This window comes from Antrostomus carolinensis, unplaced genomic scaffold (genome assembly GCF_000700745.2).
Source record: "Antrostomus carolinensis isolate BGI_N321 unplaced genomic scaffold, ASM70074v2 scaffold39380, whole genome shotgun sequence".
Lineage (NCBI taxonomy): Eukaryota > Metazoa > Chordata > Aves > Caprimulgiformes > Caprimulgidae > Antrostomus > Antrostomus carolinensis.
Genome location: NW_010289859.1, coordinates 7,254 through 24,620, shown reverse-complemented (window position 1 = coordinate 24,620; position 17,367 = coordinate 7,254). Strand labels below are relative to the sequence as shown.

General features: G+C 40.4%; 1 protein-coding gene across 1 annotated transcript; it reads right to left on the bottom strand.

Annotated features, from left to right (window-relative positions):
* Positions 1-748: 748 nt before the first annotated feature.
* Positions 749-16,209, bottom strand: PLEKHS1 (pleckstrin homology domain containing S1). Its single transcript, XM_010171706.1, has 13 exons — positions 16,179-16,209; positions 14,823-14,914; positions 14,611-14,717; positions 13,089-13,223; positions 11,685-11,760; positions 10,901-11,008; positions 10,138-10,233; positions 6,498-6,608; positions 5,070-5,185; positions 3,534-3,743; positions 3,205-3,306; positions 1,614-1,749; positions 749-817 (listed from the first exon to the last, which is right to left on the bottom strand). Exons 1-13 carry the CDS (start codon positions 16,207-16,209, stop codon positions 749-751), a joined length of 1,389 nt encoding a protein of 462 aa, XP_010170008.1.
* Between the last annotated feature and the right edge of the window lie 1,158 nt (positions 16,210-17,367).

Here is a 17,367-nt window from a genome sequence, read left to right as displayed (position 1 = left end):
ACTGGTCCTAGTACTGACCCTTGAGGGACACAGAGCAGACCAGTCCTTTGCTCTCACAAATCCATTCACTCATTCTCCACTCAGGGCTTATTTCCGCTGCCATTGAACCCAAAGGTGCTCCAGACACATTCCTTTTCTCTAACCAGCTCTTTTTCCTGTCATCCCTTGAATGTATTTTTGTGGCTGTAATGTAAGAGGAGCATAACACAAAAGGAGGCCCCACGGAATCACTACACAACACTTATTTTATTTTGTCCTTCCGTCCAGCACTACATCTCTCAACTTGCTTTTGCCTTTCTGTAGCTAAGGGGAAACAAGGGAAAACATGCCTTTGTTCCAAATGTAGGTTGTTTCCACACCTCTAACTGATTAGGAGTTGAGTATAAATCAATGTAACAGTATAAAGAGGCAAGCAGAGGTGTGAACCAGTACTTCTGCTAAAGTACAAAGTATACACAGTGCAAAGGTTTCCTAAATGATTGGGCCCTCAGTTTTTTACATATAACTGAAGTACATGGCAACATGAACTACAAGCCAAACACATGCCATTCATGTCAACAAAACAAGTTATTAGGACATTAAAGGAAAATGAAATCCACATTCTCTGTTCTTTGTACTTCAGCAACAAAAGAGGTCTGGCAGTTCTAAAGGAGAAAGATTACCTCCATACAATATATATCACATTCTTGTCCCTAATCTTTTCCCCTGAACTTTGGTACTTACTTAATCATTGAGGTCTTTTTTTTTTTCAGGAACATGAGCAGCCTTTAACATGGAAGATATGTGAGTGTGGAATCCTACATACTGTAAGCTTCACCTTAAAAAAAAAAAGAAGTGACATTTTTATAGCTTGTTATATCTGATCAACATTTGTGCTACTATCTGACTTGTATTTTAACTAGCTAAATAAAAATACCCTATTAAAAGAGATGAATATTTTTTTCCTTGCAGAGACTGGCTTTCTTTTCTTTAGATGGCAACAGCACCTGATGACCTCAACTTTCTCAGCAAAATTCAAATATGAATGTGTTTAAGCATGGTCATAGAAACTGGATACTGGAGTATGAGTCTTTCTGAGAGCAACATAGGTATCTACATGTAGTAGATCACAGTGGTGTTAAGGCACCACTTAGAAATCTCCCACATTCTTCAAAAAAAGTGGTATCACACAAGGAGATGGGTAGTGCTTGATAACCAATAGGAGGTAGGAGTCTAGGGCTCTGCCCTCAGTACTCAAAACCACTATAAGCAACTACACATCCACTGGAGACAATCATTTATATCCCAAAGTTTGAAATTCACAGGCCTTAGCCAAAAAATACCAAGTAAGTCTAATTTACAGTTGCCCAGTAGTATCTCCTGGGGTTGTGCAGACACTTTGAGACCACGTCCTCAAACACAGCAGTGCTGACCTTGCATTCCCTAAACAGCCCAGGAAAAAGAGATGCTACATCAGAATGATGGTGAGGAGCTATTTGGTACTGGAGTTATTAAAGCCAAACTTAAAATAGAGTAAGCTGGTTTGAATGAAGCCATCTGGAATGCAAAAAGCAACTTGCTTTCTCATTTGGGTTGATTCATTTGACTATCACCTTCAGATTGATCAAGCTTACCTCCTTTCTTGTGGATCTGCTGATGAAGAAGTAAGCCTCCTCCACATCCTGGGGTTGCAGATCATTCACAGCCACTATATGGTCTCCGTGGTTAAACAGACATCCCAGTCGGCAGGGACCAGTCCACTGTGAGATGCTAGGGTATTTGGAGGAGAGGCAATAAGGGAAACATACAGGATATGCAGTCACCGTTAACAGAATAGCAATGGGTGAACAGGATTGTATGGAGGGTACTGCCCTCTGGAAATAACACAAAGGTTGAATGACTTTGCAAATTTTCAATCTGGTTCTAGCTGAAACCAAGCTGCTTCATCCCCTCCCAATGGGTCCTCCTAGAAGAGCACATGACACCGATATGGCAGCATGTTAACAAGTGAGACTGGTGCTAGCAAGGTCACCAGTGAAAGTTGGAGATTCCAGTCCAAAAGCAGCAGGCCAGATTCTCAGTAGATGTTTTAGCCTGATGTTTGACTGAGGATAATTTCTGAGATTGATTTCTGAAGTCATCCCAAAAGAATGAAATGAGAACTTATCATGTGCTTTATCTATGATATAACTGCAAGAATCAGAGATCCACTGCTGTCCTGACGGGACTCTTATGTAAAGTCCAGTATCTCTGTCCTGCTGGTCTCTGATAGACTCTTCTTGATTAAAATCTCTTTAGGATTAGCTGACCTGACAGTCAGACCTAAAGCTCTGTTCCCTTCTAGAACAAGCCCCAAATTCATTCAGCATGAATTTTCACTGAGAAAGCTCTGTAAATTTAGATGTAGATCCAATTACTGAGGTGGGGTCCCATTTCCAGCACCTTTTGCAATGATATTTTTCCTTCTTGCTGACAGGGGCTGAAACAAAGTGACTTGCTGTGTACACAGTGCACCTGATTGGTGTGAATATGAGAGCAGCAGCAAAAAGCAGTCTCAGTGCTGTGTGGCAGTGAAAGATCAACAGGAAGCACAGGAGTATGCATTGAGTATTTTTTCTGCTCCATCCTCTTTATCCTAGTCATTGATACTGAAGGTCTAGGGAGACTACTAATTTCCAAAAGGACTACCAAGAGGATGTATGTGCTCTAGCCCATAATACCTGCTTCTGAAAATCTCTGCCTAGCACTCATTCCTAGCACTTAACTACTGCTGGGATTAATTCAGGGAGAATTTTGTGCTCACATTCAGCTCAAGTCAGCTTGAGGCCCTGTCTACCCTATCACAGGATACATCCCCTCACTATATCTCTGAGATATGCCATCATTGTGGTTCACCAAATCAAAGGTAAAACTGACTAGAAGTAATTAGGTGATTCACACCAACATTAGAAGAATAGCTTTTGGGGTGTAACTTCATCATTAATTATTACACAGTATGCTGAGGGATCCTGATTTTACATAGTCCTTTTCAACAGCAGTTGAAATAGAAATTCAAGTACATGAAGAGTCAGAAAGAGAAGAAAGGAAACACTGAAGTACCAGCACACACTGACCCTGCCTTGTTCTGCACTGCCAGAACTGCACATGGATGTGCATGACTGCACACTTCTGTACCTCTGCTCATTCACATCTGACAGGCACTGTCACAAGACATCCAGAACTTACCATATTTGTCCTGCTGCTTCAGTAAGTTTTAGGTAACTGTTAATATCAGCCAGGGGGACGAAAATATCCAACTTCTGCAGTTGGGTCTCATCTGTAACTTGACTGTAAGAGAAAACATCAGAGACCATAGAATATCTCAAGTTGGAATGGATGCACAAGGATGATTGAGTCCAACTCCTTGCTCCTTGCAGGACTACATAAAACTAAATCATACAACTAAGAGTGTCATCCAGATGCTCCTTCAACCCTGACAGGCGTGGCATGCTCTACCAGCTGAAACCCATGAAGACATCTGCTTTCTCCACAACAAAAATGGAGAAGACACTTACCTGAGCAGTATAGACAACTGAACCACTGAAAGTGGTAATGAATTTTGCCTTCTCTGGACGGTTGGCTGCTGGCTGGTGCCACTTTCTGGGAAGTTTAGCTCTCTGTTTGCTTCCAGGTCTCTTGGACATGAACTGTTGTCCTGGCGTTTGGGAGGAGATGGGAGCTCATCACTTCTGCATGTGAGCTGGGAACTCTCCTCCAGCAACCTACTGAAGAGGAATGGCAGATAAAAACCAAACTGGTTTGACCATTCCAGGCACTCTTACTGTGTTTGAAGCTGGATCAAATAGCCATCAGTGAAGTAAAGAATAACAAGTTCTTGTAGAATATCCAGTGGACAAAGTTGCAGCTAAGTAAAATAAACAGTCCTTCTAAAAATGGACCATAAATCCCAAAATAAACCTCTTCAGTATTTAAAGATTATTTATTAAGCCTGAAAACATTCCAGCTAACAACATGCCTTGACAAAGAAACTGAGTACAAATTGTTGGCCTTGCCTGTACTGGCTTCTGCAGCGATGTAATGCTGTCCTCTGGGAGATACAACAACTGAGATGTGCTTGAATGCATTTTAAGTTTATTTGATGAGTCTTATAATGCCTGAAGACAACTCCTCTCCATGTCCCAAACACGTCTAGTGTTAGTAGCAAAAGCTGCTCTTAGTATATTTTAACTGAGATGGCATAGAATTGTGAGGTTTTTGTAGTAATTCCTTCCAGGGGCTCCCAACGACACAGAGAAGCTTGAATAAATCTATTGGAATAAACTGGTTTGTGGGTCTGCATTTCCAACTGCCTCCCACTATGTGGCATAACACCTGACTGTCTGTAGGTGGCAGGCCATAGCGAACAGCTAATGACCAGTCCTCTGGCTCAGGAGGTATGGTTTCACCGTGTAGGCACACTTCAGTATACTGTGCTATATTGTGGAGGTTGTAAAGCTTCCTTGTGGCACTACAACAGTGACACAAAGTTCAGGTCTTTCTTTGTGACATGCCCAACACTGTGCCTTCAAAGTACACAGCATCAGACCCATTCTTTGGATGGGAAAATGGAAGGATGGAGATCACTCAACATCACATAACTTCTTACTGGAAAGGCTGGGAGCCCCATATCTACCTTTCTCTTTTAACCACTAGATAATGCTGCCTGCTTTGGAAAGTACTTGTCTGAAAGGTTGCTGGAGCTTGGCTGTGGTATCTGAGTAAAGTGATGGGCTGTTATGTCGTGAAAACCTAGAAAGAGTATGAATCAACAAAAAGTGCTGCACCCTATAGTCAGAGCTTGTCTAAATGCATGAGTTGCAATGTGTTTAAATTTCATGCTGATGAGTTTGAATTTCACTCTGATATTCCCACGAGGTCTGAACTTTCTGAACTAAGACCAAAGAAATACTCATTCAAACAAGACGCAGCTTCTAGCTGTTGTTATGTAAATAGCGATATTGACAGATAGCACTGTCAACTACAGATGACAGCTCTATCTGTACCACCATGTCACTTTCAATTTGCAAAACCTTAATGAAGTTGTTACTTACAGTGATTTCATTGACATATAAATGTTCTCCTTTACTGGGTTCTTCTGCACTGGCTTCTCTTCCACAGGGACATCAGTCCCATCTGTAGGGTCAGGCTTTGATATTTCAGCAGTGCACTGTTGGAAACAATTAACAACATAAGATGCTAATATAATTGCTCTGCCTACAGAAAAAAAAATCTTAATTTCCTTATTTTGTTCAGTGCTTACGCTGTTTAAACACATTGGCTAATATAGCTTTGCTTCCCCAAAATAAGTCAATTCCCAGAAACCAGCTAATATAATTGCTCTGCCTACAGAAAAAAATCTTAATTTCCTTATTTTGTTCTGTGCTTACACTGTTTAAACACATTGGCTAGAATAGCTTGGCTTCCCCCAAATAAGTCAATTCCCAGAAACTGTGAGCTAGAAAGGTGTTTGAAAATTACAAATTAATGCCATCTGGTATTATTGACACTTCTACAGAAAAAAAAATCTTAATTTCCTTATTTTGTTCAGTGCTTACGCTGTTTAAACACATTGGCTAATATAGCTTTGCTTCCCCAAAATAAGTCAATTCCCAGAAACCATGAGCTAGAAAGGTGTTTGAAAATTACAAATTAATGGCAACAATAATCTGGCATTTTTGACACTTACAGACTGGGACATAACCAGCTATATTCTAAAGTACTACCACAAAAATTTTGTTATGTTTTGATTTAAGCATGTTGAAAAAGAGTCTTGTACTTTAGGTGAGCTTAACTTAAAGCACTTAGATTATATGACAAAATTATATTGTTAATACCCTTCAGTTAGCAGTACAGTCTTGGAAGAGAGGCTGTGACTTCTGCAGAAGACTGACCACGTAGCTTCTCCTGGTCCCTAACTACATGGGAAGCCTAGGGAATTAGCCTAGGGAATTAGCCTCCCAAATTAGATGTCAAAATTTGTTTAAAATTACCAGTATGATCTCTCCTGCTCCCTTGTTTCACAGTGAAATGTAGATACCAAAATGTTTCACAGCGTTTTTAAAGTACTTCTTTGTTTTATGCAGCTGATGTTTCAAGTGAATTACATTTTAAAATATATAAAAATAATGTGCTATTACATTTTCTAAATGAAGTTGTCACTTTCAAAAAAAAAAACAACCCAAACCCTCTTATATAATAGGCAAAACCCATTTACAATGAAAACAGTCAATTTGGGGAATTTCAACAAAATCAGCAATGTTTTTGTCAAAATGCCATTTTCTACCAGAAAGATCCTTTGAATTAGCCTAGTGTATTTTTTTCTTGTACAAATGAAAGCTCTATTACCTACTGCTTTATCTACGTATTTCTTTTGCAAGGTACTAGTGTTTCCTCATACCAGCTCCTCTTTGGCTCATTGAATGTCAACTGTCTCCTTGGAGCTGTTAAACAACCAGCAGAACTCACAACTGATAAACTACCTTTGCTAAAATATTGCTGGGAGTTTGGTAATAATCTTCTTCATCCTTTTTCATGTCTTCATCTGTATCTGACGACAGCAGGTTTTCCTCACTCTTTCCTAGATTTTTATCCTGTTAAAAGAATGGTTTTGCATTTAGCAAGTTCAGTTATACAAATTGTTTAACATGTATTTTTCCATTTACATGGACAAGTAATAGAATCAGCAAATATCCACAGAAAAGATGGGAAGACCCGTTTCTCCTTGAAGTGAGATATGCTCAGAGCCAGTCTGTTTCAGAAACAAAGTTTCTATATTTGTGCTCCTTGTATTTTTGAGATCCACTGCACGTGGACAAAACTGACCACTGGTATTAGTACTTCCCATAGAAGGATTTGTGGTCGCCAGGCAGTTGGAACTGATTGCATGTTCACAATCTGTTATTCTGTTTAAAAATCAAGTGGGTTAAACACTTCATGTATGTATCTGCATGCATTTAGGATCACTTGTGTGGAAAATATTTTTTATTTGCTTTCAGTTCTTACACTTGGAAAAAAATCTGTATGAAATCTGAAGTGGATCAGGATATATTTGTCCTTTTTAAGCACCTTTCAACTGTTATCAAGTAAAGAATGAAATTGGGACTTCCCTGACTGATGAGAAGTCTCTTATCTCATACTTCTCCATGAACAAGGACATACCCTGGAGGGCTGGAGAGCTGAAAATGAATCCTTTGTGTCCTGAGTGATATTCTGCCTTCATAAATACCTGAAATACTAAGTTTGTGGCAATTTGGTAAGTCAAGGAGAAATTAATCCCTCCACCAAGTTTACCTTTCTAAGTCACAAAGACAAATTATTTACTTTTATGTCTCCTTGTTGACTTCACTATAGTGAAGAATATGGTAATTAGTATTTAGTTGCCTCCCAATGCAATTTTCCATGCCATGTTTGTGATGCAACTGTTTTTCATCTCTTCACTTACATCCTTGGTTTCCATGGTGATCATTTTAATAATTGCTAAATATGCCACAGAATATATTACTGTTTTCAAGGTAAAGTATATTAAACTAATTACTCTATTGCATGTAAAGAGAGGAAATTGGCATTGAATAGAAATTAAAGCTCTTGAATGTATTTTTGTTCCTTGCTGGTATAAATGACATAAAAACCAACTCATGCAGTAGGAGTCAGAACAAACCTGCAATGGTCTTTCAAGAAGTGCATAACAAAACCACAGCAGGAACAAGACTGGCTTTGTGGTGATGACCTAAAATCATGTACAAGTTTACTAGAGACTTTTCAGGGGCGTTGGATCAATCAACCAAGTAAACACCTGTGAAGAAGGTGGAAGAGGAGGAGATTTTATCAAGTCTTGAGACCCTCCAACTGCTAGGAAATCTCAGAGAGCAGACAGCACTCCTCAGCTTCCCAGACTGAGCCTTCAGTCACTGCCAGTGGCTGACTTTTGCCAAATGCATAGTGTTTCTCCTTGGCACCATCACAGATTACAGGGACAATGGAAAGGAGAAGGTTAAGCTGCAGCAGCATTGCGTTTCCCTAAAGCAGTTTGCCAACACCTCCCTTCCTTCAGGTGCTTTACCACCAGAGAAGTGAGGTTAACCTCAGTGTACAGTTATTCTCACTGTACAGCTAAACAAGTTCTTTAAGCCTCTGTTGAACCATGATGTGGATTTACATTAGAGAGAAAACAGATTATGGAGAAAACTGGCCGTAGCACAAGATCAAAACGATACCTGGAGAACAACTGAGTAATTGTTAGTTATAGGTTCCTTAGGGAAAGTTATATGTTGCCCTTGGACAGAGGAACTTCTCTTTCAAAAAATCAGATCCCAACAAGAATGTCAAGGTGCCTTCAGTACAGTAATGTGCAGTACAGGCTGATGCAAGTCAGGGCTCCTTATTTTGATGTATTTTAGGTATTGAAAGCTGTGTACCAAAATAGCTCATACTGAATTGCTGAGTCAGATGTGGTTGGTAGCTCCAAAAGGTGGGCTGAAAGGAAGCCAAGTCCCCAGACCTCTCCAGGGTCCCTGATGCTAGACTCAGCTGACATTGAGAGGTCTGTTTGCGTGAGTAATGGCTACTGACCAAAGAGTTTTCAAGATCTGAGTCTGGATGAGGGAGCCATCGATAAAAAGCAAAACAAATCACATGCTAGAAATGTGGAGTCATACTTCTAAAAGGAAGCAAATACAAGGGATTAATCTGGAAGTCAGCTGTCTAGACATCACTGAGCAGAGAATAGATGCAGAGATATTAGCAGATGCTCAACTTATGAGGCAAGTGAAATATTTTTACTGAATGAACAAACATTTTTGTTTCTTGTTAGCTCTATGGCAAGGTTATTTATTTTCACACATGTTAAAACAGAAATATGAGCTCCCTATTGTTCCCCCGGCTTCAGGCTAAAAAGGTAAAACCCAAATTCCTTATCTTTTAACCCTCATGGTCAGTCTGTCCCAATCCAAACAGCTGCATGTAATACATGCTCTCTGAGGCATCATAAGTATGAGAAGAATTAATGAATGAGACAAAAAAAGGCATAAGAAAGAGACAGAAAGAGAGCCTTGGTATGCATCCAGAGCAGCACTAGTTAAAATCAGACTAAGGGTTAACTCAATGCATTTCAGAGCTCAGACTCACAATTGAATTATTGCAGCTTCATAAAGTAGCGTGCATCAGCTGAGCTGTGCTAACTGCCCATGGCATTGCAATGTAGTTTCAACTATTTTCACTTCTTTCCACTAAATTTAGCTGTATTATCTCACACTCGCTGCCAGCCTCTATACATGGATGGTGACAGCAGCACATGATTTACCACCCTGTTAGCTATGATAGCAGAACAGATTCTTTTCCCTGTATCTCAGCCACTCCAGATCATAGTCCAATGCATAAAATGCCAGTAAAGATGGGCTTAAACTCAGCTGCCAAACTGGTGTGGTGGAGCTTTGGTTGTGCCTTCTGTTCTGTTGACTCTGCTGCAAAGGTAGTAATCCAGGGCAGAGGATGGGTGAAAACCATCCGAAACTGCTGCAGGTGTTTGTTCAGAGAACACAGGTCAGAACATTTACCCAATAATACATGATAACATTCATCATTGTATCTTTTAAAATCATTTCTGTCAGATATGGAAACTAAATTACTTGAAGTCATATTTTTGCTGACAGAAGGTCAGTCCTGAGGTGTGCCTCCATTTAAGAAGCCTTTGTTCTGTAGTTCAGTTACACTGATTTAATTGCTGCTGGCAGAGGCTGCAGAAAGAAACCATTTAGGAAGACTGTGGCACAACTGAGAAATGTCATGGGAGTAGCAAATCCTCAGGCAGTGCAACTTCTTGATTTTGAGTTTTCTTGATCAAGTTTGTGAGAGCTGCCACAAGTTGCAATTGCTGCACAGAAACTCTGAGGATCTGCCTCCAATAAGCAAATTAAGCAGAAGGTATTTCAAGCAAGTTCTTAAATGGTTATTTTCAGTGCTAAACAAGACAATAGACTAAATATTTAGGAAACTTTCATAGTGAAAACTAAGTGTGCTGGAAAAGTAGGTGGATAATCTATACAGATACTCAGGTGAGACATGAGCCAATAGTCACTTCTGCAAATTGAACAACTCAAGAGCTGTTTGATTTGTTCCGCTCACCGGGCTTGGAAAAACTCCTCTTGGTGAGTCACACCGAGTCTGATGAGGGCCAGGATCTGAATTAGGCCTGTTCTTGTCTTCTGAGAAATCATTCTCCTGTGTACAAAAGAAAAAAAAATTCACTGGAGGTGCTTCACCTGCTTCCTCCAGCTGGACCATTTGCACACAGCTTTGTGACTAGAGAAAACCAACAATTCCTTGGCTGCTATTCAGCCTGTCATCAGAGAAGGGGGACTGCAATTGCTTTGGGACAGCAGAGCTGCTTTCCTTCCTTTCTATTTAAATATTGAGGGGGAAGATCTGGAAGGCACCAACAAACTGGACCTGAACTCCCCTCTAAGCTTTACAGCCTGAAGAGAGAGACAAAGAAAAGCACAATCACAAAAGAGGAATGTATCTAGCAGCTGCCAAAACAATCACATGGCTTTGCCAAGGCATGTCAAAGCAAATCTTCAGGGGTTTACTTCATGCCCACTAATTTTTGCCACCCAGTTGAGACAGCCAATGAATAACCATTTCTCATTTCTATCAACACCTACTTTACTCACATGCAGAATTTCCGCAAAAATCTTTCCTCTGTGGGGACTCTCTGATGTTATCAGTCAGGTCCTACTCAGGAACCCCATCAGAAAGCAGAACAGACCACACAGGCACCCACTGCACAAGCTTTGAAGAACTTTTGATGGAAAAAAAACAACTACTCAAATCAAATTTCACAGTCATCCCTAGGAGCAAACTCATTAAGGATAGCTAATCTGTTTACCTTTTGGTAGTTTTGCCTTTCCGGGGAACTGGTTGCATCTACAGAATTCAAGAACAGTGGCAAAGAGGAAGGCCGGCTTCTGACTTCTGGATTTGGAAGATCGTGGTTCTAGAAATGAGATGACAGCAGTGTAAGAAGACAAGCACCTGATGGGCGTGGGCTAAAATGTACCAACACCTTCCACTAGTCCAAATTTTACTTCTAATGGCTCAGAGAGGTTGTCTGCCTGGTATTTTCAGGCAGACATAAATTTGCCCTGCTTGCACTTTGAGCTGACTGGAAGCTGCAGGGATGTAAGTAGCTTAGTGCTGAGTCTGAACTAGTAGCCCTGGCTGGCTGACAAGGTGCAGAAACTTGGGCCTGAGCTTGAACTAACAGGGCTTCCAGCTGGTTCATAACATTGACAGACTAGATGTGGATTGGTTTGTAAAACAAGCATGTAAATATAACCAAAAAACACATGGTAAGAATTACACACAAGTGTTCATTCTGATGCATCAAAGGTGCAATTCATGGCAGCACAATGTCAGTCATGTCCTAATTTCCTCATGGCCTACTCTTCAAAGAGATTCCTTCAGTGTTAAATCAATCCCAGGCAGACAGACTGTCCAATGCCTGCTTAAAGCATAAAGCCAGGGTACAGCATTAAAACGGAAAATGGATTTCTGATTAACCCAGGCAAGAGCCAACTTGTAAGACCAGTATCAAGAAAACTGCTTTGCACAGGTTTCTCATGAAATGACAAATTTCTTTCTTTCTAACATCAAGTGCAGTAACAAATCACCTGAGGGCAGCATCCACCTCTATTGGCCTCACTGCAGACTGAAGATATCACAGCAACCCAGTCCTCTGTTTCCTCTCTGTAGGTTGGAACAACAGAAATGAAAACCTACTCACAGGTAAAACACAAGGAAAATCCATTTGCCTACCCACTTCTTCCTATGGGCCCCAAAATCCTGCTCCCTGGAACCAACAGGGAAAATCTGCACCTTCCTTTCAAGAGAGTGCTCAGGCGGCCATAGCCAGATGGCCAATTTTGACCTGAGAGGTGCAGCTCAGGACTGGGAGCTAAAAAGTATACGAGAAACAGAGGTGCTTTCTGCTTCATCTTCTGTGTGTAATGCTGCTCTGCAGAGTCCTGCCATAAAGAGGGCTAACAAGGCTTAGGAATGTGTTTGGGTAAGCAGGATGAGAAACATGCCATGAAAGGACCCCTGAAGCCCTCTTTCATGCCTGTGGTGGATTTAGTTGGATTAATTCTAGAACATTTCCCAGGGAGCACAGGTTGTGAGAGCAGTACCCTGGGGGAAGGCGTGTGTGGTACGCTCAAGTAACACACAGGTATGTGTTGTTTACCAGGTATGTGTTTCTCTTCTGTGCTTATCAGCATTTCACACATCAGCTGCTCTTTTGCGTAATGGTAGAAAAGCACCTGATTTTGCACTTGTGGCTGGGAAACTGAAGAGGAGAAGCTGGGAAGCAGCAGCCCAGGAGCACTGTGCCAAATGTCCTCCCTCACCTAACCCAGCTTTGGCTGATTACCTTGACAGCAGCAGTTTCTGCCCTTGCTGAGGACTGGATTGCAGCCTGGCAGAGCAGGGAGCTCACCACCCTGCTGCAGTAAAGGCCCCACTCATTCTTTTTGGGATGTACTTTTCCTCAGGGGAATTTCCCCCTTCAGTCTCCTTCCCTTGATTAACAACCTGCTTTCCAGGGCAAGATTATTACACGTGATTTATCCATAAGGAGCATAAGCTTTCCTAACTCCCAGAAGCTGCTGGGTGAGAAGACAAAGCTCTCTGCTCTTCCTTGACCCCTAACCGGTACAGTCTGACATGGCACTGCCACACTGACGTACTGCCACTGCCATCCCCACTCCCAGCCTCATGCTCCCGCTACTTTCACATGTTGGACGCTGTAACAGTGAGGCTGCAGGGAAGGTTTGTTCACCTGTCTGAACTAGCAAAAAATTAACCTGGCCATAGGGGGGAAAACAATGACATAGAAAAGAGCAGTTTTCCATTGGATCAAGCAGCTGAATCGTTTCATCCTGGAGCCGAGTAGCTGAGACACAGGAAGGGATGGGAGTGGCTGTGAAGGAGCAGGACCTTGCCTTGGGACAGCAGCTTAGTGTTACATTAACTTAACTGTAATGTCACGTTGCTTTTGCACGTCTTGCTATGCCTACCTGCTGCTCCCAATGAGGTAGTAACATCTGTTTCCAGTACTGAGGGACATCACCTGTTCAGGAAGGCATTTAAACATCTTCCTCACCGTTTCCATAATTTCAGAATTGCTTATGCCAACTTCAATATTTATGATTCTGTTGAGATAATGATATGAAATATCCTATACAGCTATACATACATACATACAAACATATACACACACACATATATATGTGTGTGTGCATGTGCATATTTTACTCTAAGCACAGCATAATACGATGAGATCTGCATGGGAAAAGGTAAACTTTTTCCATAGAAAAAATTCTCAAGAAAATAAGTGTACACATTCAAAACAGATGGCCTTTCAATAAAGAAAACTTCCAAGCAAAAAAATAAAATAAACTTTTGCAAAGACTCACATCCAGATTTTGGATCCTCATTTCTGAAAAGAGGGGCTGTTGGTCTAACACAGAATCTTGAAAAGAAATTGTAGTAAGAAAAATTCCTGGTCTATGTTTTTGAACCACCACAGAATAATACATTTGATTTGAAACAAATGGTATATTAACAGTGTTTTAATGGCGGAAAGAGGAACAGCCAAGTATTCTTAATGGATACTTAAATGGAAGCACTACTTCTATTAACTTCTAAGAAGTTAAATTAGTAAAAATAATAACACCAATAATTATGGTAATAATGGAACGACATGCCACTGAGCAAGCTGGAATTTTTTTGACAGCTTCACAATGTAAATCATTTTAATGGAAGAAGCACAACAGCACAGTGAGTCCAGTGACTTCCATGCCTAACAATTCCAGGAACCTGGAGTATGAAGCTATTTACCAGGTCTAGTTCGTAAAATCTTTACATATCCCTTTACACTTACTGTTTCCCTTCTATGTATGCTGTACTACACGTGGCATGGTAAAGGGTGCTAGTACAGAGCAAATGACACCCAACCTTGCTGCAGAGGGCACTGGGCTGAGAGAAATGAAATGACCAACCCAAACAAGCCAAGCAGAGCAATTTCTTAGTGGAGAAAGAGGCATTGGGGCAGCCAGCATCAGCCCAAAGAGCTATGTGAAAGCCAGGAGACCTCTGCACAACTTGCAAAGCACTTTGTAAAGCCACAAGGTGTGAGAGATGGTGTGCCACAGTTAAGAGTAGTGGCATAGCTCATCCATGCTTCCATGTGAGTGAATGCATAGTAATGTCCTCACAGGACATAAAGCATCTTCTACTACAGGAATACAGTCTGTGGGATCACGGAGTGAAGATGTCTGGTTTGCAGATGCCACATCACCACAATCATTCACATAAATGTCTCAAATTTCATCAAAGCAATTTAGGATTTTTACTTCTGCATATATAATACACTGTAAGTTGCACCAAAGCCTACAAAAGCCCAAGGAACTTTTTTTTGGACTTCAGCGGGATTTGGATCAAGAACCTCAATCAGGAATAAGTGTCTGTTAATCAGGCACTTTTAAGAGTGTTGATACATGACTTAAAATAAAAAGGTGATGTATTAGAGTTACATACTGATCAATAGCTATGGAGCCTTTTGTGTTCTGGCCTTTTAGATACTTCAAGATGTAATTGCCCTTGCTGGATTTAGACAGGATGAAAAAACGCCTTTTCCAGGAATTCTGCCAAAGAGAAAGTAATTTTTCTCTCATTAAAATTCATGATAGCAAAAATAACAGATGCTTGTTGAGGGATTGCTGAAATATGACTAATCTGTGCTAGTATACCTGTGAGCCAAAAAGCTGAAGAGGTGGTGATTTGATGAGGAATCCATGCTTGCAGACTCCATCTTCAAGGCAAAACATATTTTGAGTTCTCACTAATCAAAGAGAAATGAATGGCACCATTACTCAATTTGTTGCCAACTAATCTCTTACAAAGACCTGCTTGAACCGTTGCAACTGTTGAATTGTTGCTGAGCTCTGGGTTTCTGAGCTTAAATGGCCATAAAGCACATTACAATTAGAGAAGACAAACACACAACAAGGATCTAAAATATAGGGCCCAGGCCATGCTTCCCTGCTGTCAATGTTACTGCTGACACTTGGCCCAAACTAAATAAATGATAGTGACAATGCAGGGAGCTCAGAAGATATCATAAGCCTCTGTCTTATTTCACTGGCCTTATTTAACATCTGGAGTCTGGTCTTATTGAACTTCACAATTAGTGACTGGAAAGACAGTAAGCAGCTCCCTAATTAAATTTGTAGATGGCACTCAGTTTGGTTAAGTTGCAAACACAGCTAAGGATCAATCATCTTACACTGTAAAACATCATGTGAGAACAGGAAAAAGTCTTACAAGTAAAATATGAACTAAAACCTCGGGGTGGGGGGGAAATGCCTGAATGCATATGTTCATACACAACCCTGCACACTCTGTGGCCAGCTGTAGTTAAGATTCCCATTCTCTCATTACTGGTGGATTTCTTACCAAAGTCTCAGTTTTATTAATGCACTTTAACACCCCGTGAAGAGAGTGGCAACCTCATTCCATTTTTAAGCTATAAACCATGTATGGGAAGCAGACTTTTTAAGAATCCAGTGACTGAAAGGAGCACAGTCAACCTCATTTTGGATCTTCTAGTAAGAGACAGTAGAGAATACACATAAGTTCTGGGAAATATAACATGACCAAACTTTGTGGTGATGCAAGAAACGCTTGGTTCTGAAATCCCATTTACTACTGACTACAGTGGAGGTAAGGCTTCATTATCAGTGTCTTGGAGATACCAGCTGTATCTTCCAGTTCCCAGTTTATTTTTGAGGATTTTAGTGTTTTTTAAAAATGTCAATTCAACCTTTGCATTGGGCACAAAAAAAATTCTGCTATGAAGGGAAATGCTGCATTTAGGTAGATTCTTTAAGGAAGAAAGCAGAGGGGCAGAATTAACACACAGTGTAAGTCCGGATGAGATCTCAAAATTTTTCAGTATGCTATTCCCCCCTGTTTTTTACCTGTTGTTTACCACAAAATCCTTGGCAGGTGGAAGGCAAAGAGAATGGTATCATATATTGATTAGAATGGACTGAAAACAGATTCAACCTTACTACTGACAAATCTTAGTAAATGAAATTTTGTACCTGCAGAATTTCTTTTACTTGTAGAAGCCATCCTGATTGTTTCTTCCACCCAGAATGTAAAGAGAGCAGAAACCTTGAAGCTAATTCCTCCCACTTTGCTTGCTAAGCAGCATTTCACTGCATGCACAGTTGCCTGAGAAAATAACAAATATCTCACAAGTGGGTTTTTTCATAGTGATGATTAAAGCTATATAAAATAAACATAGAAAAATATACAATAAACTATATAATTATAATATTATTCATTTAAGTATACTATTACACATAATATATTATATGCTGTAACATTGTAATATATTTATTCTATTATATTATTATAAAGTATGAATAATAAAAAAATTAAATTATATAGGCCAAAGAGATGATTTGCCCAGGAATGGTGAGACCTGCCAACAGAACTTCATTTTGCCCCTTCCTTTGCACTAGTCACAACACCTGTAACCCAGGAATATATCATCCCACATATGTTTCTGACACTGCCTGAGCAGTGTGATCGGCCCTGTGTAAAATAGGCATAGCTTGGCCTAAGAGTTCAAAATCTATTTAGAAAATCTAATCATAATACTATGGTAATTAGAATAATTTGCAAGTCTGTAGCATTCTTAATACAATGCCCTCAGAGCAATTTATAAACAGCAATTAAAGAATTTTCACAGCTTTCTAAGAAGTGGATTAGTATTATGATTTTTCAGAGGGGTAAAAGAGAGCATCTGTTTTTACTTATGTCAACTTATTTTTGCAATATCTCCATCAATGTTACCAGGGAAATGGGAATCTCTCTGTAACCCTGAGAAGTTAAATAACGTGCTCATTGGCAGAGCCAGGCTGTGGCAGAGACAGGAATAGAGGCTGGCAGGGAAGCACAATACAGCAACACATTTTCATGGACTTCTCTGAAGTTTTGCTAAATAACTCTTTACCAAAACACACAGGCAGTGCTCTGTGGGATTTGATAAGTGCAAGAACACAGAGATGGAGCATTTAGAAGGCAAAAGGTGGGTTTGGTTAGTGGGCTTCTGCTGGGGTTTTCTGAGCTAAGTTGCCTTTTGGTGCTTTCCTTCAAAAACACTGTTTGGGTGTAAGGATAACAGAGCCAGACCTCCAAAGTACTGCTCTTTCTTTGCAATTTGTATGTGAATACTACACACCTGACAAATTATTGCATGCACGGCACTACATTTTGCACACT